This window comes from Papio anubis, chromosome 14, assembly GCF_008728515.1.
Source record: "Papio anubis isolate 15944 chromosome 14, Panubis1.0, whole genome shotgun sequence".
NCBI lineage: Eukaryota > Metazoa > Chordata > Mammalia > Primates > Cercopithecidae > Papio > Papio anubis.
In genome coordinates, this window is record NC_044989.1 from 1,624,382 (window position 1) to 1,650,390 (window position 26,009).

Here is a 26,009-nt window from a genome sequence, read left to right on the forward strand (position 1 = left end):
CCAAACCTGCACTACTAACCTACTCTGCTAACCTACCACCCAAAGCTATTCTAACCAACTACCCAAACCCACCCTACCCACTAACTGACCACGCAAAGCTATTCTAACCAACTACCCAAACCTGCTCTGCTAACCTACTCTGCTAACTGACCACCCAAAGCTAGTCTACAAACCTACTATCCAAACCTACTCTACTAACCTACTCCACTAACCAACCTCCCAAAACTACTCAACCTACTCTACTAACCTACCATCCAAACCTACTCTACTAACCTACTACCCAAAGCTACTCTACTAACCTACCCAAACCTACTCTACTCACCTATTCCCTTAACCTACCACCCAAACCTACTTTACTAACCCACTCCACTAACCTACCACCCAAACCTACTCTACCAACCTACCATCCAAAATGGTATGGTTTGGCTGTGTCCCCACCCAAATCTCATCTTGAATTCCCACATGTTGTGGGAGGGGCCTGGTGGAAGGTAATGAATCATGGGGGCAGGTCTTTCCCCTGCTGTTCTCGTGACAGTGAGTACGTCGCACGGGAGCTGATGGTGGTAGAAGGTGGAGTTTCCCTGCAAAAGTTCTCTCTTTTTGCCTGCTGCCATCCATGTAAGACATGGCTTGCTCCTCCTTGCGTTCCGCCATGACTGTGAGGCCTCCCCAGCCACATGGAACTGTAAGTCCATTAAACCCTTTTTTCTGTATAAATTACCCAGTCTCGGGTATCTTTATCAGCAGTGTGAAAACAGACTAATACACAAACCTACTCTATTAACTTACCACCCAAAGCTGCTCTACTCACCTACTCCACTAACCTACCACCCAGAGCTGACTCTACTAACCAACTACCCAAACCTACTCTATTCACTTATTCCACTAACCTGCCATTCAAACCTACTCTACTCACCTACTCTACTAACCGACCACCCAGAGCTACTCTACTAACCTACTACGCAAACCTACTCTACTCACCTATTCCACTAACCTACCACCCAATTCTACTCACCTACTCCACTAACCTAAAACTCAAAGCTACTCCACTAACCTACCACCTAAACCTGCCACACTGTCTACCACACTTTCTACCACACTAATCCAACATATGAATCTACTGTACTAACCTGCCACACTCCCCGCCCTGCCACACTCACCCACTCTGCCCATCCCACAGGGGAGTCCTGAGCCCCTCCTGTGAATCACTCTTTTTGTCTGGTGTCCCCACCCAAAGGAATTCAAGCCCAGAGTTTTAGGAGAGAGACTGCGCAATTCCCAGGATGGCGGCTGACCAGGAAGGGTGTTGCCAACACTGGAAACATGGACAGAGCAGAGGACAGAGGGGACGCAGAGGGTCCCTGGGGTCAGGGGAACAGAAGAAAGGCTGGTGTGCAGCAGGTACGCCTGCGGGGACGGCAGAGCCCCGGCCCACCTGACGCCTGCGGGGACGGCACAACCCTGGCCCACCTGATGCGCATGGGGATGGCACAGCCCTGGTCCACCTGATCTGCGTGGGGATGGCACAACCCTGGCCCACCTGATGTGCGTGGGGATGGCAGAGCCCCGGCCCACCTGCAGAGATGGTCTTCAGGAGCCCAGGGGCCAGTAACTTAGGCACACACAGGGTGACCCCAGGCAGCATACACAGGGTGACACAGGACACAGACTATCTTCAGGAATCTGGAGGCCAGCAACATCAGCACACGTGGGGTGACGCGGGCAGGGCGTGTGTGGTCCCTTTAGGGCTGCTGGGTCTCCAGGCCTTTCTAGGCGTCCTTTCTCTGGTGATGTCCAGTACTCTGGTTGAGCCCGGTCTCCAGCTCTGGCCTGCCACAGCCAAACAGGCTGAGGAAGAAATGGCCAGGGCAGGGCAGAGCGGGCAGCTCCCAGCACCTGCCACCGCATGTGGCCCACGGCAACCTGCCACGACTCCAGCCCAAAGAGGGGTTCTTATGGCCATGGAGGAAGCCCGGCCCCGAAGACCATACCACGCAGATGGCGTATGAGGGGCACACCCAGGACACGCTGAGAGCCACGCAAGATCCTTGCAAAGGCAAACACTGGGCACAGTAGCCGAGCTCAGATGCCAGGGGCTGGCTGCACTGGCGCACTCACGGCTCCTTAGACCAGCGAGCCGGCCTGGCGCCCTGCGGCCATGCCTCCCGCCTGAGTTACTCGGAGTGGGGCTTGCTCCACACCTCACACCACCTGCTCCCCATGTGGGACCGGAGCCAGGGGAGGCAGCCACGCACCTTTGCCCGTCACCCACAGCCTGGCAGTCCCCTAAGAGGACACCCCATGGAGACAGGCCCTCCCCAGGCAGCACCGGGCAGCACCCGACCCAGCCAGGCTCTGTCCCAGGCCCTGCTGGATAAGGCCCCCGAGTCTGTGCCCCGGTCACTGTTCTCTCCCCAGCACGCATCCTTACACACACCACACAAAGCCTGTGTGCCTCGAGGGTCCATGGAACCTAAGAGGGGACACTGGCCTTGCAGGAGGCATCGAACTCCCCGCCGGTCCCTGTCGACCTGTCTGCTTGGCTCCCTAGGGCCCCTGTGCCTCTAACAGCGGCCTCCAAGACCTCTCTGGACTCTCACCACAGCCCTCTGGTTTCAGCCCTCTGGTCTCAGCCCCTACGGCCAGCTGTTGATCCCTAAACATTTTCAAGTTCAAATTCTCAGGAGACAGCATCACCTAGGCTAAGCCTGACCATCAGCAACTAGCACCTGGACCACTGTCCTGGGTCAGGCGCCCACCTGGGTCCAACCAGCTGTGATCCAGAAGGACCAGGTCATGTGACACACATGGCAAACTGGGTTGGTCAGGGTTCTCCAGAGAAATGGAGACCACAGGATGTGTGCACATGTGTGCGTGTTTGTGTGTGTGTTTGTGAAAGAGAGAGAGGGACGGAGTGATGCAGAGAGAGAGAGGGAGGGATGCAGAGAGAGAGAGAGAGGGATGCAGAGAGAGAGGGAGGGATGCAGAGGGAGGGAGGGAGGGATGCAGAGGGAGGGAGGGAGGGATGCAGAGAGAGAGGTGGGGTTGAGGGTGACGAAAGAGGCAGAAAGAGAGGAAGGTGTATTTTAAGGAGCTGGCTGAGATGGTAGTGGCTTGGCAAGTCCAGAGTCTGCAGGGGGTGCCTTGCTCCATGCCTTCTCACACCACCTGCTCCTCACACAGGACCAGGGCCTGGGGAGGTAGCCATCCACCTTTGCCTCTCAGATACAGCTCTCTCTGCATCTCTTTCTCTCTCTCTGCATCTTTTCTCTCTCTCTCTCTCTCTCTCTCTCTCTCTCTCTCTCTCTCACACACACACACACACACACACACGCACGCATGTACACACATCCTGTGGTTTCCATTTCTCTGAAGAACGCTGACCAACCCAGTGTTCCCAATGTGTATCACATGACCTGGTCCTCCTGGACCGCAGCTGGTTGGACCTGGGTGGGCACCTGACCCACAACAGCAGTCCACATGCTGGCCACTTACTGATGCTATAGCCCCGGGGGAAGCATGGTAGTCACAGCTCCAGTCCAAAAGCCGCCTCTGCTGGTGGAATTCCCTCCCGCTCAGGGGAGGTCAGCCTTTATTCTGTTAAGGCCTTCAACTAATTGGACGAGGTCCACCCACAACACAGAGGACAGTTGGCTTTACTCAAAGTCTCCAGATTTAAATGTTACTGTCCTCTAAAAACCCCTTCACAGAAACATCCAGAATAACGTCTGATCACATATCTGGGTGCAGTGGCCCAGCCAAGTCGACATAAAATTCAGCAACACAGGCATGCAGGCAGCGTGGCTGAGGACGGGGCTCCTTCACTAGAAGGTGCGAATGTGGCAGGCAGCGGAGACGAAGCCACCTTGGGAGAAGTGTCGGAATTCAAACAACCGAACGGGAACAGTTTAAACAACTGTACGGGTTAATTGAGGTGGTTCCTGTTCGGAAAGACCCAGTGTGCTCTTTGAGTTGAGCAAAATAAACGGATGAATCATGTTATCCCACTGCGCATTCATCCAGGATTCAGCCAACCGGCAGGCAGGAAGCCCCTCTTCACAAACCAAGCCCAGGAGTAACTGACTCCAGACTCTACTGAAACAGATTGAGTTTTGCTTGTTACTTTTCTAAAAGCCTCAAATCAGCCGGGCCCAGTGGCTCACGCCTGTAATCCCAGCACTTTGGGAGGCCGAGGTGGGCGGATCATGAGGTCAGGAGATCGAGACCATCCTGGCTAACACGGTGAAACCCCGTCTCCACTAAAAATGCAAAAAAGTAGCCGGGCGTGGTAGTGGGCGCCTGTGGTCCCAGCTACTCGGGAGGCTGAGGCAGGAGAATGGCGTGAACCCAGGAGGCGGAGCTTGCAGCGAGCCGAGATCACGCCACTGTGCTCCAGCCTGGGTGACAGAGAGATTCCGTCTCAAAAAAATAAATACATAAATAAAATAAAAGCTTCAAATCAGGCTGTGTTTTAATGACCTCCACTGAGGAAATGAATCATAAAATGGAATCAAGAAATATTTATACCAAATAGTTACTAAGAGACTCAAAAGGGATCTGACCTAGGGGACTTCCCACATACATGTGACTTGTTAGGAAGACGAGAAAGGCAAGCCAGGCTGATGAGTGAATGAGGAAACGCTTTTTAAAGCGCCAAGTAGACAGTTTTATCAATGAGAAAGTACCACAGGACAAAGAGGTATGCGAGAAATAATGAACCCAAGAGGGCTGACAACGGACGGGCTGAAAATGAACTATCAGGAAGTTTCTGAGCGAGCGGACACAAAATAGAACATGTAAAAAGAATAAAATTAAGCCAAGCAGTCCCTCTTGAAAGTTCTCCACGTGGACGTCTTCACTTGACCTCAGGTTATTCCGGTCACCAGCCAGCATGGCCATTCCCTCACCCCGGGACTGTGATGCTGATGCAGTCTCCTCTCTCGGCACTGAGTCCTCAGAGTCCCAGTGGCTTGGCAGTCCCTCTCCAGCGAGAAATTGAGAACAGGAGAATCTCAACGCAGCATCCACTGTGTGCAATGCATGGGTTATCCCAGCATCCAGATTCTAGCTGGCTGTGATCCTCAGAAGAACTGGAACATATTCACCCACATCATTTTCTTTGGAGCTTTATTTTCTCAACAACCAGTTGAAAAAGCCTGCTAGACACAGAACTCTGAGGAACCTCCCAGCAAAGGAGGCTTCTCTAACCTCCCCTCAAAAAATATAAGAAAGTTGTATTTTAAAATCAGTGCATTCTGAACTCAGGAGAAAAGAGGTGTGCGTCTACAGGTGGGGCTCCTTCCACAGCTACCTCCTTCTCTATGACCCTCTAGCTGGGCTTCCAACACCATTCTTGAAATATGGGAGGGGGTACAAGGAAGCAGGGACAGGCTGTGGCTCAAGGGGCACAGGGTTACACAGCAGGGTGTGCCTCACAGCCTGACCCCTTCTGGACTACTAGCACCTGACAGCCTGCTGCTGTCACCAGTGTGGGACACTTCACAGTGATTCCAGTAGAGAGGGATGGATGGATGGGTGCATGGGTAGGGAGCTAGATAGAAAGATGGATGTGTGGATGGATGGATGCACGCATCATGGATGGATAGACAGGTGGGTGATTATGGATGAATGGACAAATGGATGGACTAATGAATGGATAGATGAATGAATGGATGAATGGATAGATGAATGAATGGATTAATGGATGGACGGATGGATGGATGAATAGATGGATGAGTGGCTATGGATGAATGGACGGTTGGACTAATGAATGGATACATTAATGGCTGACTGGAAAATGGATGAATAGTTATGAATGAATGGACAGATGGATGAATGAATTAATGAATGGAAGAAAGAATAGATGGATGAGTGGTTATGAATGAATGAACAGATAGATGGACTAATGAATGGAATGGTGGATGAATGAATGCATTAATGATGGATAGATGGAGGGATAGAAGGATGAATAAATGGATGTGTGGTTATGGATGAATGGAAAGATGGATAAACTAATGAATGGATGAATGAATGGATTAATGGGTGGATGGATGACTGGATAAATAGATGGACAAGTGGTTATGGATGAATGGACAGATGAACTAATAAATGCGTAGATTGATGAATGAGTAAATTAATGGATGGATAGAAGAATAGATGGTTGGGTCATTATAGATGAATGGACGGATGGATGGACTAATGAATGGATTGATGGATAAATGGATAGGTGATTATGAATGGACAGACGGATAGATTAATAAATGAGCAGATGGATGAATGAATGGATTAATGGACAGATGGATGGATAGATGGATGAATGAATGGATGAAAGAGGGATTATGGATGGATGGGTAAACATGTGAATGGATGGGGTGACAAGGGCACTGATCCAAGAAAATTATACAATGAAAAAAACACGCACAAGAAAACAAGTGTTCAAGACTCCTATCAGCAGCCTGTTGCCATGCCAATACAAACATCCCACGTGTTTGAGTAAACTACAATCATGAGTAATTGTATCTGCTTTAACTGATATTTTTAAAATTAAAAGTGTTGCTCTGCTGGTTATAGATTTTTAGAAATATTTGCTTCATACCAGGATGCAACAAGTCTCATCTTATTCCCAAAAGGAAGTTTGGCTATGACTAGGAAAAGGAGCATAAATTTAATGACAAGGACTTCAGATAAACTGCAGCCTTTGTTTTCCACTGTTGAAACACACAGATACTATCGCATTCTGTCTAGAAAACCATGTTTCTTTCCCACAACAATTCTCAGTGAAGAAATCTTCCTGCCTGAGAGCTGTTATAGTCTTATTTTTGTCTCCGCAGAAAAAAATGTTAATCAGAGTTTCAATCAGTGCTAAGTCAAAATCTTTCCATCTCTACCAACATCAGCCTTATATTTTATTTAAAATAAATCTGAATTTCCGTTTTTATTGTCTGTAATTCTTAGCAAAGACTTAACATAGATCTATGTGAGTATGACCCTTTAGAAATCGAGAATTGCTTTTTAAAAAATAAGGACCGGACTTTGGGAAGGGAAGGGCACACTCACGGATCATGTCCTGGACCCCCGGAATGCACAAAGTGCCATCTCAAAAGGGAAAATCAGATGTTTTTTAAACATATAGGTCTGGTCTGTTAGACAAAATTGCCATTCTAAAATGAAGTGAACACTCTGCTTCCTTGTAATTTCCTGTTTGCATCGAAGTATCCGTTTCAATTAAAGCCAGCCATGAAGTAACAGCTGACTGAGCCCTGCGAGCACACACAGTCCACGCTCCACCCGGAGAGGCGCCACCGCCCCTCACAGCCATCCTGAGGCCCACACAGCCCACACTCCACCCGGAGAGGCGCCACCGCCCCTCACAGCCATCCCAAGTCCCTCCTGCTGCCTCTTCCTGACCCTACTTTGGACTTCCTTGGCACGGCCTCGTATTTCAATTTATCACACTTAAATGTGCAGGATTCCATGCAAGCCGGAATAATAAGCAGCTTCCACTGCAAGAGCATCTACTATGCTTGGCTGTTGCTAGGAGGTTTGCACGCACACCCTTCCTTACTCCTCAGGACTCCTACAGATGGGGAAGCTGAGGCCTCAAGGGGTGCGGTCACATCCTCCAGGGAGCACATCTGGAAAGCACAGAGCAGGACCCCAGCTGAAGGCTGGCACATGCCCTGCACCTGCTGCTGGTTCCACCACACAGGTGCGTTTTTCCTCAGCCCTCAATTAGGCAGCCTTCCCACCCCTCTCAAGAACAGTCTCCACCACGTCACACCACAGGTCAGTGGAGTCCAACCCCCTGCCCACCAGACCCGCTGTGAGTCAATCGCTGAGAGCCAGCTGAGATCATCTCATCCCAGCATCCGCCGGCGGGGCCTCCACACGGCATGTTCCTTCTGACTTCCTAATAGTATCATTAAATACAACAACGTTAGAGTTGCTCTAGCCTGAAAGGCAAGATATTTTCTCCCCAAAGAAGATTAGTTAGGGACTGCTAAACTGTTCACTGTCTTGTGCTATTCTGCTCAAGACTGTCCTGTTCCTTTCTTTCTCTTTTCTTTTCTTTGACACAGGGTCTGGCTCTATTGCCCAGCCTTGAGTGCAGTGGTGCAATCACAGCTCACTGCAGCCTTAACCTCCGAGGCTCAAGCAATCCTCCTGCCTCAGCCTCCGAGTGAGTAGCCAGGACTACAGGTGTACACCACCATATCCAGCTGATTTTTGTATTTTTTGTAGAGACAGGTCTTGCCATTTTGCTCAGGCTGGTCTCTTAACTCCTGAGCTCAAGAGATCCGCCTGCCTCAGCCTCCCAAAGTGCTAGGATTATAAGCCACTGCACCCAGCCAACTGTCCTGTTCTTAACGACTAATGTAAACCCTGCAGCACAGCTTCCGAGGCAGGTTTCGCTTGAGGTCGTCACACGGCAAGCGCCCCTGCTGGCAGGGTCCCTGGGCCCTCAGCACAGAGCCTCTCTCTAGAAGCTACTAGCCGGAGAATACAGTCCGTCATTATTTGCAGATTCCAAATTTATGACTTCATCTCGAAAATCAGTACTTGCAGCACCTCCGCCATTATCTGTGGACAGGCGCAGAATGGGGAAAAAACGGAGTCACCTGATACCCAGGCCCACAACTGAGCTGGTGAAGCTGACACCGGCCCTCTTGTTTCCCCTCTCCTACCGTAAACAGGGTCTTTTTCAAGGTCTCTTTAGGGCCACATGTTTCACACTCTCTGTGCTTTTGTTGGTGATTTTGCCATTTAAAACGGCCCGCAAGCAGTGCTGCCGTTCTGTCTGTGCTGTCCTCACAAGGAACAGGTGTGGTGGAGAAGCTCCACTCAGGAGTGGGGGACAGTGTTCGCGGCCACAGCTCGTTAATAACGTCAGTGAATCAACAATGCACAGAAACAAAGTGTCCTTCAACCGAAATGCACCCGAAACAGGACGATTTGATAAAACTTTTGTGGCCAGAGATGTAGCCCTGTGAGTCCTCCAGAAGCGAGGCAGGCCAAGCACTCTTATTCAGGGTTCCAGGGCTCTGAAGAACACGACCACCAAGGCTAACCAGGCTCCGCCCCAGGTAACAGCAGGCAGGGTGCTAGGCTGGCTGCTCTGTGAGCTCCTCCCAGTGTAGGGCCCAGTGTGCAGGTCCCACCACGACTATGGGTCTGGTAAGACCAGCTGACGGTAAGGCAGAGGCCAAACAAGCTACAGACAAGCCACACAGCGCAAACTGTCAGAACTGTCAGAACCTGGGATAACGACAGAGCTGGCAAATAAACACACATGACAGGCACAAACGCTAGATGGTTTGGCTCTCAGGGCACACTGAAAATCAAACCATTTGGAGAAAAAACACATTGTAATAATCAAAATGCAGTTACTCAGCAAGGAAACACCAGCACTTACACAGGTTGTATATCCACCATCCCGGGGTGAGAGAGACGGCGTCCTCGGCCGCCAACCCTTCCCTCAGCCCTTCCTCCTCACCTGTTGCAGGCTCCCCTTGGTAGGTGCAATCTGTATTCGTCCTGTAGCAGGTAAGTCACCACCGCTTAGCTACAGAGAACATCCATCCGCAAGAAAATATGAACAGGGACCAGGAAGAAAACACAACAGGACAAGCACACTGTGGGCCAACCACAGTCCCTGGTGCAGATCTAAACCTCCCAGAGGGTTTCCACAGCAGGCTGGGGGGGGGGTGAGGGATAAAAGTCTACACATTGGGTACAGTGTGCACTGCTCGGGTGATGGGTGCACCCAAATCTCAGAATTCACCACTAAAGAACTGATTCATGTAATCAAACACCACCTGTTCCCCAAAAACCTACTGAAATTTTTTCAAAAAGATTTCTATAGAAATGTGCCCTAAAACAATCTAGACCGAACCAAAAATGGATGCAATCACACTTTGGAAATATTGGTTTGCAGGAGCAGAAAAGTAGAAACAAAGAAATGACCCATAATAAGAATTCTGTTAGGCAAATTCGGCAAATTTCAAACAAATACCGTGTGGCCATTAACAATGATGATGGAGGCCTCTAATTACTGAACAGACACACAATAATATATTCCCAGATTTTAAAACCACATGTTATAGAGCAGAACATGTATCATGACCCAATTTTTGAAAATAGATACGTGACAGATAAATATTAACAGGTAGACAAATACTGCTACACACTACACAGGTGTGAATGCTTCCGTGTGTGTGCATCTGAGGACAAAGCCCAACTAGTTAATGTTTCTCTTAAACAACAGCAATGTGAGTAATTTGTTTCATTTTGTTCATCTTTATTTTTAAATTTTTCTAACATGAACATGTGCAACTTGCGTAAAAATATTTTTAAGATGTGTTGTAAAAGACAGCCGGATGGCGCAATTAGCGGGTGAAAGAGCAGGCCTCATAATTCTTAGCGACAGCTTGTCGGAGAAGAAGCTGCTGAGCCCTTGTGGCAAACAGGCCTGGCAGATTATACCCCTCTGTGTACCTAACCAAACTCCACACCAACAAGAGGTGAACATGGATGGGCAGTTGAGGGGTCCTGGAGAGAAGGCAGTGGGGCAAATTTCCAAAGCTCTTACAAACTGATACACAACTTTAGAATTGCGCTAAGTAAACAGGAAGAGCTGGGTCCCTTGGCTAGAGGGCAGCACCGTGAGCAGGCTCAGGGTATGACGGACGGACGGCCCAGTCACAGGCAGGGGAGGAGGCATGTTTACATCTGAGTAAAACCACTCAAACATCCAACTCCTGGTCCCCAGAAGCCAATGATCCAGGCTGAGAATTCGGGATTCCTGCTGGCTTCCTTCTAAGCCTTCACTGGTGACCCATTACTTCTCTAATTACCCAGGGTACACACGAGGTCAAACCCAAATCTGTCCCATCCCTTAGAGAAAAGTCTTCAGTTAAGCAACTGGATTACAAGCAATCCGGCTGTGACCTATGGTTCCAGTCGTCGAAACCATTCTACCCTTAGCACAATAATGACGCTGGGCCATCATGCATAAATAAACTGCTTTAATCCCCAAATGATAACAAAATTCCTCGTGTTAGACGAGGAGGGAGAGAGTTTTAAAACTATCTGTGGTAGTAGTTGCTACAGCCCACATTAGAAGCTGGGTTGGGAGGTGGTAAAATCACTGTAAGTCTCAGAACACAGAGGCAAGCAAAGGGCATATCAACATCACAGGCCTCTCCGAAAAGTGACAAGCAGGCAGAGCTGCTCCATCCATGTCAACAGGACACTGTTGAGGAGAGCGCGCGCACGCGCACACACACACACACACACACACACACGAACTAGCGGGAGGAAGTTTTAAGAAAGTAAGCAATAATTGCATGCTATTAAACTCTGGGACAGCTATGGCAAAAACTGATAAGCTCACAGTCCACTTCCGCTTCCTGGACACGCAGCTGACCTCCGCATCCCAGCACCCTTGCACCCGGGTTGAGACGTGTGCCGCCTCTCTAGTGCGCTGGGAGCAGGAACACGGGTCAGCTCTGAGCAGGTGGGAGCAGTGAGCCTTCACATAACCTCCTCTCTCCCCTTCTGTGACAGCTTCGAGGCCAGGAACGGATGATGGTGGAGCTGCAGGCGGGGCAGAGCTGGGATCCTTGGGTCAAATTTAGAGCAAACGTGTCCTTACCAAGCCAGACTAAACAGCTTGGCTTGTGACAACCACTCACCTCTGCCTCTGCCAGAAGCGGGCAGCCACAGACGAAATTGGCCTGCCACATCCCACAGAGCTCAGGCACAAAACACACAGCTATCCCACGGCCAACCCCCAACCGCTCAGAGCTGAACCTCCAATGAAGAGCTGCCCAGCCAAGAACATCTGCCCGGGGATTTGTGTGAGGGGGGTGAGAACTCATTGTTTTAATGCAATGAGGTTCTGCCATTGTTCAGGACACCAACTAAAGTTCATCGGCCCTGACTGAAGCAATGGCATTCCAAAGACAGACGGAGAACACCAAGATTGAGTCATTTTCATCTTTCCTTAAATTTGAGCTTGGGAATGTGAATGTGGTCATTATTTTATGATGTTATTTATTTTACCACACCTGCTTGGCAGAAGAATTCAGAGAAGGTTAAAAATTCAGAGAACATTTGTTTTTAAAACGTGAATGGAGATGTCTGCTTTAGAACAAGATGGGATTACAGGGGCAAGACTTTCTCTTCTGACTGAAAAAACCAAACACCAAAAGACTGACAAAATACATGAAGCAACTGTTTTCAAGTGACTGGGCATCAGCCAACAGAGCACTGATCCGCGCAAGACGGAAAACAGATGCAGCCAGCAGAAAACGGCACCGGCTCACTGCCTAAGAGAGAACACGATGCTGAGAGCCCAGGGAGGCCAGGGGGCAGAACTGGCAGGACAGAGATGGGACACCTAAGCCCTCCCAGGATAGGGAGAGAAAAGGCCCAGGGGCCTGCAGAGCGTCCAGCACTGAGCTGAGCCCTGACCCAAACAAACTGCCCACGGCCAGAAAAGAGCCACCCAAATGGATTAGGGATCACAGGGCCCCACACACACTGGACCAGAAGTGAGCAGTGCCGTCTCATCAGCCAGACTGGAAGCCTCACGATTCACAGGCAGTCGGTATGGGACAGGGAAGGGTCTTGCCTCAGCTGTTGAAAATGATGAGCCTTAGGTAAAGCACTGCTCCAATCCTGACCAACAAATCTTAAAAGCAAGACCTTAAAGAACCAAACTGTTTCCATATAACTGCACCAAGTACAAAGCTCAAGGATAATTATAAGAGCACAAAAATGTCCAGTGCTCACCAAAGTGAAATTCCATTGTCTGGAATCTGCTAAAAAAAATGATACGGCATGAAAGGAAGGATATTACAACCCCTATTGAGAATATTAAATTATTCAATTAAAACCAACCCAGAGCAGCCACAGATGTTAGAGTTAGTAAAGTATTAAAATTATATGGCCAGGTGCGGTGGCTCACACCTGTAATCCCAGCACTTTGGGAGGCCAAGGTGGGTGGATCACGTGGTCAGGAGATCCAGACCATCCTGGCTAACACGGTGAAACCCCGTCTCTACTTTTAAAAAAAAAACAAAACAAAAAAAAACAACTTAGCCAGACTCTAAGTCATGACATCAAGTAGTCATGGAAGATTTGTTTTTAATGCCCATTTTCTAGAGGTGAAAATCACAATGTCTGATTTGAAAAATACATAGAATTAACAGCAAATCAGATATTGAGAAAGACTTGTTATTTTCAAGACAAAAAAATAGAAACTACCCAAAATGAAACACATGGAGAAAAAGACACAGTTACAAAAAATTAAGCGATAGATGAGTGAGCCATGGCCTCATACATGTGTAACTGGAATCTTCAAAGAAGAGGAGACAAAGGTGGGAACAGAAAACACATCTGAAGACGAAACACCCCCAAATTTTCCAAATTTGAAGAAATCTGTAAACCCACGGGTCCAAAATTTTTTAAATAAAATTAAATAAAAAATTAAAATCAAAATTAAAAAACCCAAGCATAAGAAACACAGATAAAACCACACCAAAGCATATCATAATCCAATTGCTCAACACCAGGGATAAGGAGAAAACCTTAAAAGCAGCCAGAAACACACAGATGTTCTACTGACACGATATGGGTGTCAGCAGATTTCTCATGGGAAACTATGTAAAAGGACGTTTTTAAAGCAGTGTCGGCCGGGTGCAGTGGTTCACGCCTATAATCTCAGCACTTTGGGAGGCCGAGGCAGGTGGATCACCTGTAGCCAGGAGTTCAAGACTAGCATGGCCAACATGGTGAAATCCCGTTTCTACTAAAAATACAAAAACTAGCCAGGTGTGGTTGTGAGCGCCTGTAGTCCCAGCTACTCAAGAGGCTGAGGCAGGAGAATCGCTTGAACCCGGGAGGTGGAGGCTGCAGTGAGCTGAGATGGTGCCGCTGCACTCCAGCCTGGGCGACAGAGTGAGACTCCGTGTCAAAAAAAGAAAAAAAAAAAAAACGTGTCAGAGAAAACCACCAACTCAGAATATTACTTAGCAAAATATCACTCAAAAATGAAGGCAAAGTAAAGCACTTTTTAAACATCCAAAAGCTAAAAGAACCGATTACCAACAGAGCTGCACTACAAGACTTTTTTTAGACTTCTTGAAGTAAAAGGACTGAATTATGAACCTACGCATAGGAATAAGCAGCACTGGAAAGAATTAAAAACATGTTTGTTTATTTAAATCTCTAAAAAGATAACTGACAGCTTAAACGAAATCATAAAAGTATTGAGTTTATAACATACGTACAAATAAAATGTAGGACAACAATATCACAAAAATTGGGGCCAGAGAGAAATACACCACTCAGATATTTCAGGTTTGGGCCCAGATCACTGAAATAAGCTAAAAATTGCAAAAAGGTTATTCACATGAATGTTTTGGTCTCCCAGTACATAAAAGTTGTATTTTCACTACAATATATCTGATTAATTATGAAATAGCATTATATCTAAAAAAAGTACATACTTTATTATTTTTTTTTAATTTATTTTTTTGAGATGGAGTCTCACTCTGTTGCCCAGGCTGGAGTGCAGTGGCGCAATCTCGGCTCACTGCAAGCTCTGCCTCCCAGGTTCACGCCATTCTCCTGCTTCGGCCTCTGGAGTAGCTGGGACTACAGATGCCCACCACCACGCCTGGAAAATTTTTTGTATTTTTAGTGGAGATGGGGTTTCACCATGTTAGCCAGGATGGTCTCGATCTCCTGACCTTGTGATCCGCCCGCCTCAGCCTCCCAAAGTACTGGGATTACAGGCGTGAGTCACCACACCCGACCATACTTTATTTAAAAAATATTTTATTGCTAAAAATATTTTATAAAACACCTGAGCCTTCAGAGAGTTTTCTTCTTTTTGCTGGTAGAGAACCTTGCTTTGATGTTGCTGGTTGCTGAAGGATCAGGGTGGTGGCTGCTGAAGGTTGGGGTAGCTGTGGCAATCTCTGAAAATAAGACAATGACACTTGCCGCATCTATTAGCTCTTCCTTTCCCAAAAGGTTTCTCTGTAGTATGTGATGCTGTTTCATAGCTTTTTATCCATAGTAGAACTTCTTTCAAAATTGAAGTCAATCGGCCAGGCATGGTGGCTCACCCCTGTAATCCCAGCACTTTGGGAGGCTGAGGCCGGTGGATCATGAAGTCAAGAGATCAAGACCATTCTGGCCAACATAGTGAAACCCCATCTCCATTAAAAATACAAAAATTAGCTGGGCATGGTGGCGCGTGGCTGTAATCTCAGCTACTCAGGAGGCCGAGGCAGGAAAATCGCTTGAACCTGGGAGGCGGAGGTTGCAGTGAGGCAAGATTGCGCCATTGCACTCCAGCCTGGCAATGGAGTGAGACTCCGCCTCTAAATAAATAAACAAAGGCTCATATTTGCCTATCCTGTAAAAATTGAAGTCAATCCTCTCAAACCCTGCGGCTGCTTTATCCACTAGGTTTAGGGAATATTCTAGATCTTGTGTTGTCATTTCAACAATGTTCACAGCATTTTCACCAGAAGTAGAATTCATCTCAAGAAGCCACTTGAGATGACTCCCCATCTGTTCTGGTTTCATCATGAAGTTGCAGCAATTCTCTCATATCTTCAGACTCCGTTTCTAATTCTAGCTCTCTTGCTATTTCCACCACATCCGCAGTGACTTTCTCCACGGAAGTCTTTGAACCCCTCAAAGTCGTCCATGAGGGTTGGAATCCACTTCTTCCAAACTCCTGTACATGTTGATGTTTTGATCCCCCATGAAGCAAAAATATTCTTAATGGCATCTAGAATGATGACGCCTTTCCAGAAGGTTTTCAATTGACTTTGCCCAGTTTAATCAGAGAAATCGCTATCTACAGCAGTGATAGTTTTATGGAATAAATGCATGAAATAATAAAACTTGAAAGTCAAAATTAGTCCTTAATTCATGGGCTGCAAAATAGATGTTTTGTGTTAGCAGCCATGAAAACAACATTAATCCCTTTGCATTCTCCATCAGAGCTCTTGGGTGACCAGACGCATTGCAAATGAGCAGCAGTATTTTGAAAAGAATCTTTTTTTCTGAGCAGTAGGTCTCACCAGTGAGCTTAAAATATTCAGAGATCCATGCGGCAAACAAATATGCTGTCATCCGGGCCTTGTCTCTCCATTGGTAGGGCAGAAACAGAGTAGATTTAGCATGGTCCTTAAGATCCTAGGGTTGGGGAACAGGAAATGAGTGCTGGCTTCAGTTTAAAGTCACCCGCTCCTACCAAGAGTGTCACCTGTCCTTTGAAGCTTTGAAGCCAGGCAATGACTTCTCCTCTCTAGCTATGAAAGTCCTAGATGGCATCTTCTTCCAATAGAAGGCTGCTCTGTCCACATTAAAAATCTGTTGTTGCGTGTAGCCACCTGATCACTGATACTAGCTGGAACTTCTGGAGAACCTGCTGCAGCTTCTCCATCAGCATCTGCTGCTTCACCTTGCACTTTTATGTTATGCAGTTGACTTCTTTCCTTAAACCTCATGAACCAATCTCTGCTAGCTCCAAACCTTCCTTCTGCAGCTTCCTCATCTCTCTGCCTTTACAGAAACGAAGAGAGTTGGGGCCTTGCTCTGGATCGAACTTTGGCTGAGCAGAATGTTGTGGCTGGTTTGCTGTTCTTCCCAAACCACTAAAACCTCCTCCATAAACTAACTGATGCAAGACACCTAGCTTTTGACTTATCTCAGCTTTTGACATGCCTTCCTCACTGAGCTTAATCATTTCCAGCTTTTGATTTAAAGTAAGGGACATGCAACTCTCCTTTCACTAGTACACGGAAAGGCCACTGCAGGGTTATCAATTGGCCTGATTTCAATACTGCTGTGTCTCAGGGAATAAGGCCTGGAAAGGGAAAAGAGATGGAGGAACGGCCAGCCAGTGGAACAGTCAGAACACACACAACATTTAGGTTAGGTTTGCAGTTTTACATGGGTGTGGTTTATAACACCCCAAAACAATTACAATAGTAACATCAAAGATCACTGATTACAAGGCAGCCACAATGGCTCACACATGTAATCCCAGGGCTTTAAGAGGCCAAGGTGGGAGGACTGCTCGAAGCCAGGAGTTGTAGATCAGCCTGGGCAAATAGCAAGACCCCATCTCTACAAAATAAAAACTTAAAAATAAATTTAAAAAAAAATCCAGGCATGGGGGCACATGCCTATAGTCCAGCTACTTAGGACTAGCTAAAAGTAGGAGGCTAAGGCAGGAGGATGACTTGAACCCTGGAGGTGGACGTCACAACTTAGCAAGCATACTTTAAGTATGTGCCCTTTTAAAATGTCCATTATGTCTGATAAGGCTTTTGTTTTGTTAAGTAAAAATTATCATGTGGACAAAGGTCAAATAGGGTAACAGTCACTGGTCAAGCCTCTCCTTCTAATTTAACCGTAGAACAAAAGGCAGATGCTCCTGCAGGCTCCTCCTAAACCTCCAAAGCTCAGCAGGGCTCAACACGCAGCAGCCCGGTAGGATGGAGGGTGTGGGGCTGACCGCAGCCTGCTTTCCCGTAAACACCCTGCGCTGGTGCTCGGGGCTGCTCAGATGTGCTGGGCATCTGGACAGGAGCAGGGCATGAACCCTGCTTTCCATGGGCAGATGACGCAGGAGGCAGCCAGATCTGGAATAAACAAGACGCCGAACACGCAGGGCCCTCGGACGCCCGGAGGACGGCTGCTATTCGCCACCTCAGGCCTCCGCGTTAGGCTTCTTGGGGGTCTGTGTCTCCCATCCTCTTTGCTTGAAACAGGAGGGAAAGCAACATCCTCCAGAATAAAGAAACCAATGAACAAAACAGCAGTGATGACTGATCTCATACCTACACCAGGGAGATCCAACCCACGAAACAGCGGACAGTCTATTCATGGTTTTGTTTGTTTTTGCCAGCTTCAGTTTACCTTGCATGAGTAATCTTCCACTAAGATGTATTTTAGGCTTTACTATTTTGCTGTGGCCTTTTGGATCTGACGAGAAATTAGATGGGGAAAAATATAATGTCTATTTTCTTTTTTTTTTTTTTTGAGACGGAGTCTTGCTCTGTCCCCCAAGCTGGAGTGCAGTGGCACGATCTCAACTCACTGCAACCTCTGCCTTTCAGGTTCAAGCGATTCTCCTACTTCAGCCTCCTGACAGCTGGAACTATAGGCGTGAGCCACCACACCTGGCTAATTTTTGTATTTTTAGTAGAGATGGGGTTTTGCCATGTTAGGCAGGCTGGTCTCAAACTCCTGATCTCAAGTGATCCGCCCACCTCAGCCTCCCAAAGTGCTGGGATTACAGGTGGGAGCCTCCACACCCGCCTTAATGCCTGTTTTTCAAAATAAACTTTAAAACAAAGAAAACAAAAATTACTAGTGATATCAATTTAGAAAAATATCTATCAATCAGTTGTATTACTTTAGCATCAAAAAAAGCATGCAGCCACCCACTAACATACGTGTGCTAAGTCACATGCATGTGGCCCAGCAGCACGCACAGTTTAACAATTCAACCATCCAGCCTCGATCCTGGGGAGCTACTGGCCCACATAGAGAGATACCACTTAACAGGCCGGGCGCAGTGGCTCGTGCCTGTAATCCCAGCACTTTGGAAGCCGAGGCAGGTGGATCACGATGGAGACCATCCTGGCTAATACAGTGAAATCCCATCTCTACTTAAAATACAAAAAATTAGCCAGGCGTGGTGGCGGGCACCTGTAGTCCCAGCTACTCAGGAGGCTGAGGCAGGAGAATGGCGTGAACCCGGGAGGCGTAGCTTGCAGTGAGCGGAGATCGCACCACTGCACTCCAGCCTGGGCAAAAGAGTGAGACTCCATCTCCAAAAAAAAAAAAAAAGAGAGAGAGAGAGATACCACTAACATACAAAATGTCCTGATTGGCTATTTAAGCATCAAACATGGTAAAGTTTGTCTTCTCTTAAATTGAATTCCCTGAAAAAAGGTACTTATAAAGAAATCACATTTTCTTCTGAACCCCAAAAACATATGGAACTATCACTTAAAATAATTAGTAAACCTGGGCGCTGGGAAGCATGAGAGCTCTCACATGTCCGTCACTAAAAGACCAGAGGCCGGCAGTAGCTTCTCAGCTCCAGACCCTGAGCAGGAGCCGGGAAGATCTCTGTATTCCTGAGAGATCACCCGATTCCCAGGCCTGAGTTCCCCTCCCAGAGCACTGCTGTGGGCCCGGCAGGACTTCATACATTTGCATCTATTTTAGCTTCTTCTTACTGTCATATGCAAAGGAAAATCACTTGGATTCTCCAATCAAAAAGGTATTTATCTCATCATACGCCAATGGGAATTGGCATGACGCAAGTTAATCTTCAAACTTTTTTTTTTTTTTTTTTGAGACCAGGTCTCACTCTGTCACCCAGGCTGCAGTGCAGTGGTGTGATCCCAGCTCACTACAACCTCCGCCTCCCAGGCTCAAGCAATTCTCATGCCTCAGCCTCCCGAGTAGCTGGGACCACAGGTGCGCACCACCAGGCCCAGCTAATTGTTTCTATTTCTAGTAGAGAAGTGGTTTCGCCATGTAGTCCAGGCTGGTCTCGAACTCCTGAGCTCAGGCAATCTGCCTGCCTTGGCCTCCCAAAGTGCTGGGATTACAGCCATGAGCCACCACACCCAGCCTGATCTTTCGACTCTTACCTAGCTTTGAGATTCATGAGGAGATCTGCCCTGCAGACTGGAATTTTGTCTTTGTTGGTGTTTACATATTTAATTTTGAACCCTGGATCTGTGCCATGGAGGCTCCTGCCTGGACGATGCAACACTCACTTTGCTTAAAAAGGCCCAGGTTTTACCCCAGGCAAGGGGCCCTCATCAGCTTCTGGTCAGTGTGTTCAGGGAAGATCAGATGCCATCCATGGCCCCAGAAGGGAGTCGTGCACTCCAGACCCAGTGGCAAGGCCTCCTGCCCACTTACGGACATCTTGAAAACTGGCGTGCCACACAGACCATCTGGTCCATTAAGACAATTCCCCAAACTTCTGCTTGTGTACTAAGAATGAGTCATGCATTCTCTTTCCACTGGACTGAGCTCTGTCGGAAGGGAACTACACAGCTGCCAAACATCAGCAACTAGGGAAACTGAGTCACAACAGAGAAGCAAGCCAAGTCACCCATCCAGGGGAGAAAACCATAGAATATCACAGCCTGTGGACCCTGGATCAAGCCGCGCTTGAAGCTGGAGCTGCCCATGGATTCAGAGTCATATAGAAGGATATGCTTTCTTTTTACAACTATTTCCTTGACAGATGAAAAAACACACAGCAGGGAGGCAAGTTCTAACAATAGAAGAGCTCAATTACTCTGACTTCCTAACAGGAGAGAGCACTTTGCAGACATGCAGCACTCACATACTCGCATACTGGTTTTCAAAGGTTAAAGTCCTGGTGAAAGCCTGGGGGTCTCACATACTCCCCTGAAGGGCAAACTGGACATTCCAGGAAAGGTCCCAACACACACTCTCTTGGGGATGGGCCCTCTCCAAGCTTATTTTAAACACTGATGATTTTCCTCTTCTGGCCACAGAACACAGAGAGCTCTGACGATCAACCCGTCTCCCAGGCTCCCATGCTGAGAAAATGTGTGGTCCGCCTACTACCTTGCAAAGATAAATTATCAACATCTAAATACGTTTTAAGTATCCCTATGGTACTTTTCAAACGTATTTGCGTGACAATAATACAGTCTTTGACTCTGTTGTGCCAATAAACAGGAAGTCATCATTTGTTCTATGGAAGGCAAACACTGACACTAGCGCCTGCAGGACCCTCCCAGCAGATGCAACCCAGACTCACCCGCCTAGGGCGGAGAAGCCCCAGGCTCCGGCTCACACCCCAGGACCACTGCAGTCTCCTGCCCAAAGGAGGAGGGGCCTGGCGTCCCGGGGCTGCGGGAGCTCCCAGAAGCTGCAGTCAGATGTGAGGGAACTTCCCAGGAGCAGGAGGATGCAGAGGAGGAGGAGGGTATGGAAAGTGCTGAGGGTGGAGAGCCAGGGAGTCCCCGGCAGGCGGGCCCCTCTCCAGCACCAGCCAGCTGGCTCCCTGAGTGCCAGGCAACACCCTGTGACGTCTATCTACGTGTGAGGAGGAGAGGTCCTCTCCAAAAGGCGGCCTATTCTCCAAGGGAGGTCAGGGAAGCTCCAAGGATCAACCTCAGGGCTGATGTGACTCATGGGCCGATGTGACTCAGGGGACGCAGTCTCCTGGACACAGGAAGTCAGTTAAAAGGCCCAAAGGCCCACTCCTACCTATGAACTCTGAGCCCCAGAGGGTCTGCGGGACCTGCAGGAGGGTGGAGACCCACAGAGCAGCAACACTGGAACCTTCTGCCCATGTGGACACAGGCCAGACCACCAAGAGTGCAGGTCCCAAGCGCTCTGTGCCCCCATCCCCCGTCCCACCAGGCCTGCACACACCTGGGGTCATCCTACCACTCCCAGTAAGCCCCCTCACTCTCCGGGAGCCCCCGCTGGACGGGGATTCCATGAAGGCGCGTTCCAGTCTTGCTTTCCATGGGTGGCCCAACACACAGCACACAGCGAGGGCCTGAACACCCAGTAGATGGTGAGAAAAACTGAGAATGAGCAGCAGCTGTCTGGAGATCCTGCAGGAGAAGAGGCCCCGCCCCGCCTGCCATGGCATCTGCCTGTAGTTTCTCTGCAATGTGACCTCCCTGAGCCCACCCCAAGCTCCACGTACCCAGACCCCTCCAATGTCAGCGTTTCTGTCACAGAACTACAGTTTGGGACAATCCATGGCTTGCAGTGGCCTGGACTGTGGTGAGGATGTTGGTTTTGATGAGTCCAAGACCACAGCCTCAACCGTGGCGGCTCCAGGGAAGAGAGGAAGGCAGGACAGGAGGAGGGCGTGGAGGGCCTAGCTCCAGCGTGTCCAGCCAGCACCCGAGCGGCGCAACTGCAATGAAGAATGTTTCAAATGTGACCTCCCCAAAGAAGATGGGGTTGAGAGGAGGAAAGGAAGGGGCATCCAACAGCAAACTTTAATACTAGCTTTGAACTACCACTGTGGTAAACTTCTGTTGTGTTGGATACAGAATGAAACTGTATTCAAAAAACCAGCTGTGTATTCTACACAGCTGAACTAAGTCAGGCCTCCGGAGGGGAGGCGCTCTCCAGGAGACCCAGCAGCAAGGCCAAAGCCCCCAACCGAGCAGCACAGGGCGTGGCTCCTGCCATTCCAGAGCTCCCTTCACACTTGCAGCTGAGGGCACTCAAAGGTCGATCCAAACTGAGTCATGGGTGGGCTTATTTCCAAAGCCCCCAAGCCACAATTCAAACAATCCAGTATCAGACCCACTTAAACACACCTGCGGAGCATTTGAGGCGAAGGAGCAGTAAGATGTTTCCAATGGCTCTGATTTAATCTTTTGTGGAGATGGGGTGGAGGTGAGTCTCTTAAAAGCAAAGGACACTGTGATGGTTGGATGGCCCAACTAACTTTGGGGCAGGTTTTTAAAATTTTTCATATATAGTATGTTACCAATTTCTACCAAAAAAATTTAATAGCAAATAATCACATATACATGAGAGCACAGTCCTGCGAGAATGCTGAAAGTGGACATGAAATGGTGCTTCACGTGTAGCATGTATCATGTATAACTGTGTCATCTCCAGCAACAGCCTACAGACCATGCCCCCAGAGACCCCTCAACATGATGTCCCCGCAGAATGGGTGTCCCTCTTCCCTCCGTCCCTGCCTCCCCAGGCTGCACTCCCTAGCGCTTGCTCGTGACGTGTCCACTGTGCGTAGGTCCGCACGGCTACACCCTCACGTTCTCCCAGGGAACCCAGGTCCTGCTAAAAATCACCCGGCTGGAATGCATCCAGCCAGGACTCCATTCTGGCCACCAGCGCTACCCTCCTCCTCTTGGCCACAGGAATAGCATCAGGAGCTGCCCTTCTCTCCCAGAACTTCTGTTTCCACCGCCATAAAATGGGTATGTTCATTTCTCCAGTAAAGTGTTTAGTTCTATAAGGGATTTGATCAACTTAACAGCTACCAGTCTACCTGCCTCAGAGAAGCAATGTGACTCAACAGCGACCTTTCAAAGTATCACTGAAGACTGCAAAAACCCCTGAACGCATAAGATACAAATGGACGCAAATGTATCCTTTGAGGAAGTGTTGTGAGAGCTGAGGATGATGTCACCGTCTACTCTCCGCCCCTTTTTTAAATTCGGTGAGGTGTTTGTGGACGAGCACACCACGCAAAGCGCAGCACAGGGCCCCATGTGTGTTCTACGACACTTATTTTAAAATGTTACTTTCAACAAGCAATTAATATTCCGGGACAAAGCATACCGCAAGCTTTATGAAACTGACCAGATGTGAAAAATGGCTTCGGGGTCCCATTCTTCCACTGGCTCAGCAAAAATTACATTATCCAGACCCAGGGAAACCTCACCCGGTTCCATGCTAAAAGTCCACCGCTTTTGAGTGAGATGTCCCCGAGACGTCCGGCCTGGGCTGACCATTCACGGGCTCTGGAAAGAAAGCCTTGGTCTCTCTCCGGAGGAACAACTTCCCAGGGGGAGAGGAACTCGCGCCCCCGCCCCGCCCCAGGGCCTGCAGGAGGCGGCCAGCAAACCCGGCGACCCCCGGGAGCGGTGGCCTGTCCCAGCGCTTCGTTTCGGAGGCGAGCGCACTGGCCGCCACTTCCTGAACTGTTCACTCAATTATTGTACAACTTTTGCAGACTCTGGTGGTACCAGAAAGTCCTCTGGCTCAGCTAAGAAAAGGGAAAACTATTTTTGGCAGAAGAGTCGCTATAGGAAGAAATCACAGTCGGCGCCCGAAACGCAGCCCGCCTCCACAGAGGGCTCCGAAAACGCCGAATCCGAGTCGCTTGAGAACACAGGAGGCCTGCAGCGAACTCTGGCGGCACCTGGTACCTGGAGCCGCGGCGCGGAGGAACGGGGATTCCTGCTGTGGAGACCGTGGCACGGGGAGGCCCGCGGGGGAACACGGGGTGCAACCCCCACGCAACGCATCCGGTTAAACGTTTGGCGCAACCGCGAACACGGTCGCGTGGATTAGAAACGAAAGAAAAGTGCCCGGGGCAGAAACCCGCTCTGAGCCCCGGCTCCGTCTAGACCCGCGCGGCCCCTCTCGGGAACCCCGGCCGCCCGGCTCGCTCTGGGCGCAGGAAAAGCCCCTGAGAAGCGCAGGGTCCCCGGGACACCCCGGGAGAGGACGCTGCGGGCGGATGCGGGGGCACTGGGAGCCGGGGCGCCGCGGCCGCGGGAACTGAGGCTCCTCTGGGGAGGCGTCCCCGGCGCGGGGGGATGGGGTGGGCACCGCGCTCCAAGGGGCGGGGGGGGGGGAGAGGGCGGAGGCCGGGGGAGGAGGAGGAAGAGAAGGAGGAAGGCGGGGGAGGAGGAAGAGAACGGAGGAGGGGAGAGAACGGGACGAGGAATCGGGGGAGGGGGGTGGGAGGACGGAGGGGGCTGCGCCGCGCTCGGGGAGCGGAGGGGGACCGAGGGGTCCTGAGCGGGGCAAAGGTGAGCGGAGGAGGAGCCGCGAACCAGAGGGAAGGAGGCGGCCCGCGGAGCTTGGGGGGCGGCGGGCGGCGAGCGGGGCTTCCCCCGGCGGCTCCAACAACTTCCCCGTCCTGCGGGGATTCCGAGTTCCGAACAAAGGCGGCTCCGGAGGCCGCGCGCACAGCGCTCTGGTCCGCCCCTCGGCGTCTCGGGCAGGGCGGACAAAGGCCCAGCGGGTCCCCCCCCCCCGGTCCCCCCACGTTCCCCTTCGGAGGTTCGCTTCTGCGTCCCGAGCCCCCAGGCCCCCGCGCGCCCGACGCCCCCTCCACCCTCCGCGCCCCCCGCCTCCGCTCACCCCTGCGCTCCCGGATCTCCACGAACCCCCGGACCCCGCGCCCCCGGCGTCCCCGGCCGCACTCACAGGATGGAGGTCTGCGGCGCCACGGCGGGCACGGCCTCCAGCAGCAGATGCATGCAGCGCACGGTGGTGCGGAAGCACAGGCAGCGGCTCGGACACCCTGCGCCCGGCTTCTGGGCCACCACGGCCAGAGCCCCCCAGGCGCAACACAGCACAAGCGCCAGCAGGCAGCGGCGCGCGGGGCCCCTGGAGCGCTTGGCCATGGCCGACGGCGCGGACGGACGCTCGGACGCACGGAGCCACCACGGCCGGCTCCCGACTGCGCCCGCCCGCCCGGCCGCGGCCCACGTCCCAGCTGTGCGCTGGGGGCGGGGGGCGCCAGCTGTGCACATGCGCGAGGCTCCTCCCGGCCCCTCCGAATCCCCGAGGGCGGGGCGGGGCGAGAACCCGGGGCCCCAGCGTCCGGCCCGGGCGCCCGTATCCAGGTGGGGCGGCCCGCATGGCGAAGGCGAGCGCTCGGGAGCGCGGAGGAGAGCATTGGCACCCCTGATTCTGCGCTCGGGACTCGGAACCCTAGGGCCTACGCGAAGCTTCTCCACTTTTCTTACCCGTGGTTTCTGCCTGCGCGCAGTACGGGGTTTTTTCTTGGCGCCTTGCTGTTTGTAACACTTTCAGAGCGCCTGCTCTGATCCAGGCACGATTGCAGGCGCGCACGCGCGCTCCTCTCTCTCCCTCTCCCTACCCGCAACCACGTAGGAAATTATTTAACGTTCAAAAAAAGCCCCTTATTCCTTTTGAGGAAACTGAGGCTCAAGCCCCAAGGCGCACAGCAAGGGAGTCTTTGCGGGAAGGTTAGACCCAGGCGTTCCGGCTCCCCGGGGCCTGTCAGCCACCTGCTCTCTGCCGGCTGCCTGGCTCAGCACCGTTGGGAGCATGAAACGCCCTGTGTGGAGTCCTTGGCGCAGCGCAGCCCCCGGAATGCTCGCGGCCTTCAGTGCCTGTCCTCGTGGGACAGGCCTAGGTGGAGACCCAGGGAACCCGCCCACGTCGGGTGTGTCTAGCGACAGCAGAAGACTTTGGAAAGGAGGGAA

General features: G+C 50.4%; 1 protein-coding gene across 3 annotated transcripts in view; it reads right to left on the reverse strand.

The window, feature by feature from the left end:
- Positions 1–25,568, reverse strand: part of PXDN (peroxidasin) — a 115,776-nt gene extending 90,208 nt beyond the window's left edge. For 2 of the 3 annotated variants that reach the window (XM_009183609.3, XM_003908225.4), the window contains exon 1: positions 24,982–25,260. In XM_009183609.3, the coding sequence (XP_009181873.2) occupies positions 24,982–25,181 (200 nt within the window). In that variant the 5' untranslated portion in view covers positions 25,182–25,260. Of the gene's footprint in view, positions 1–24,981; positions 25,261–25,526 lie in introns of those variants that run through there. The other variant, XM_009183610.4, reaches the window with a different exon arrangement.
- Positions 25,569–26,009: the final 441 nt, after the last annotated feature.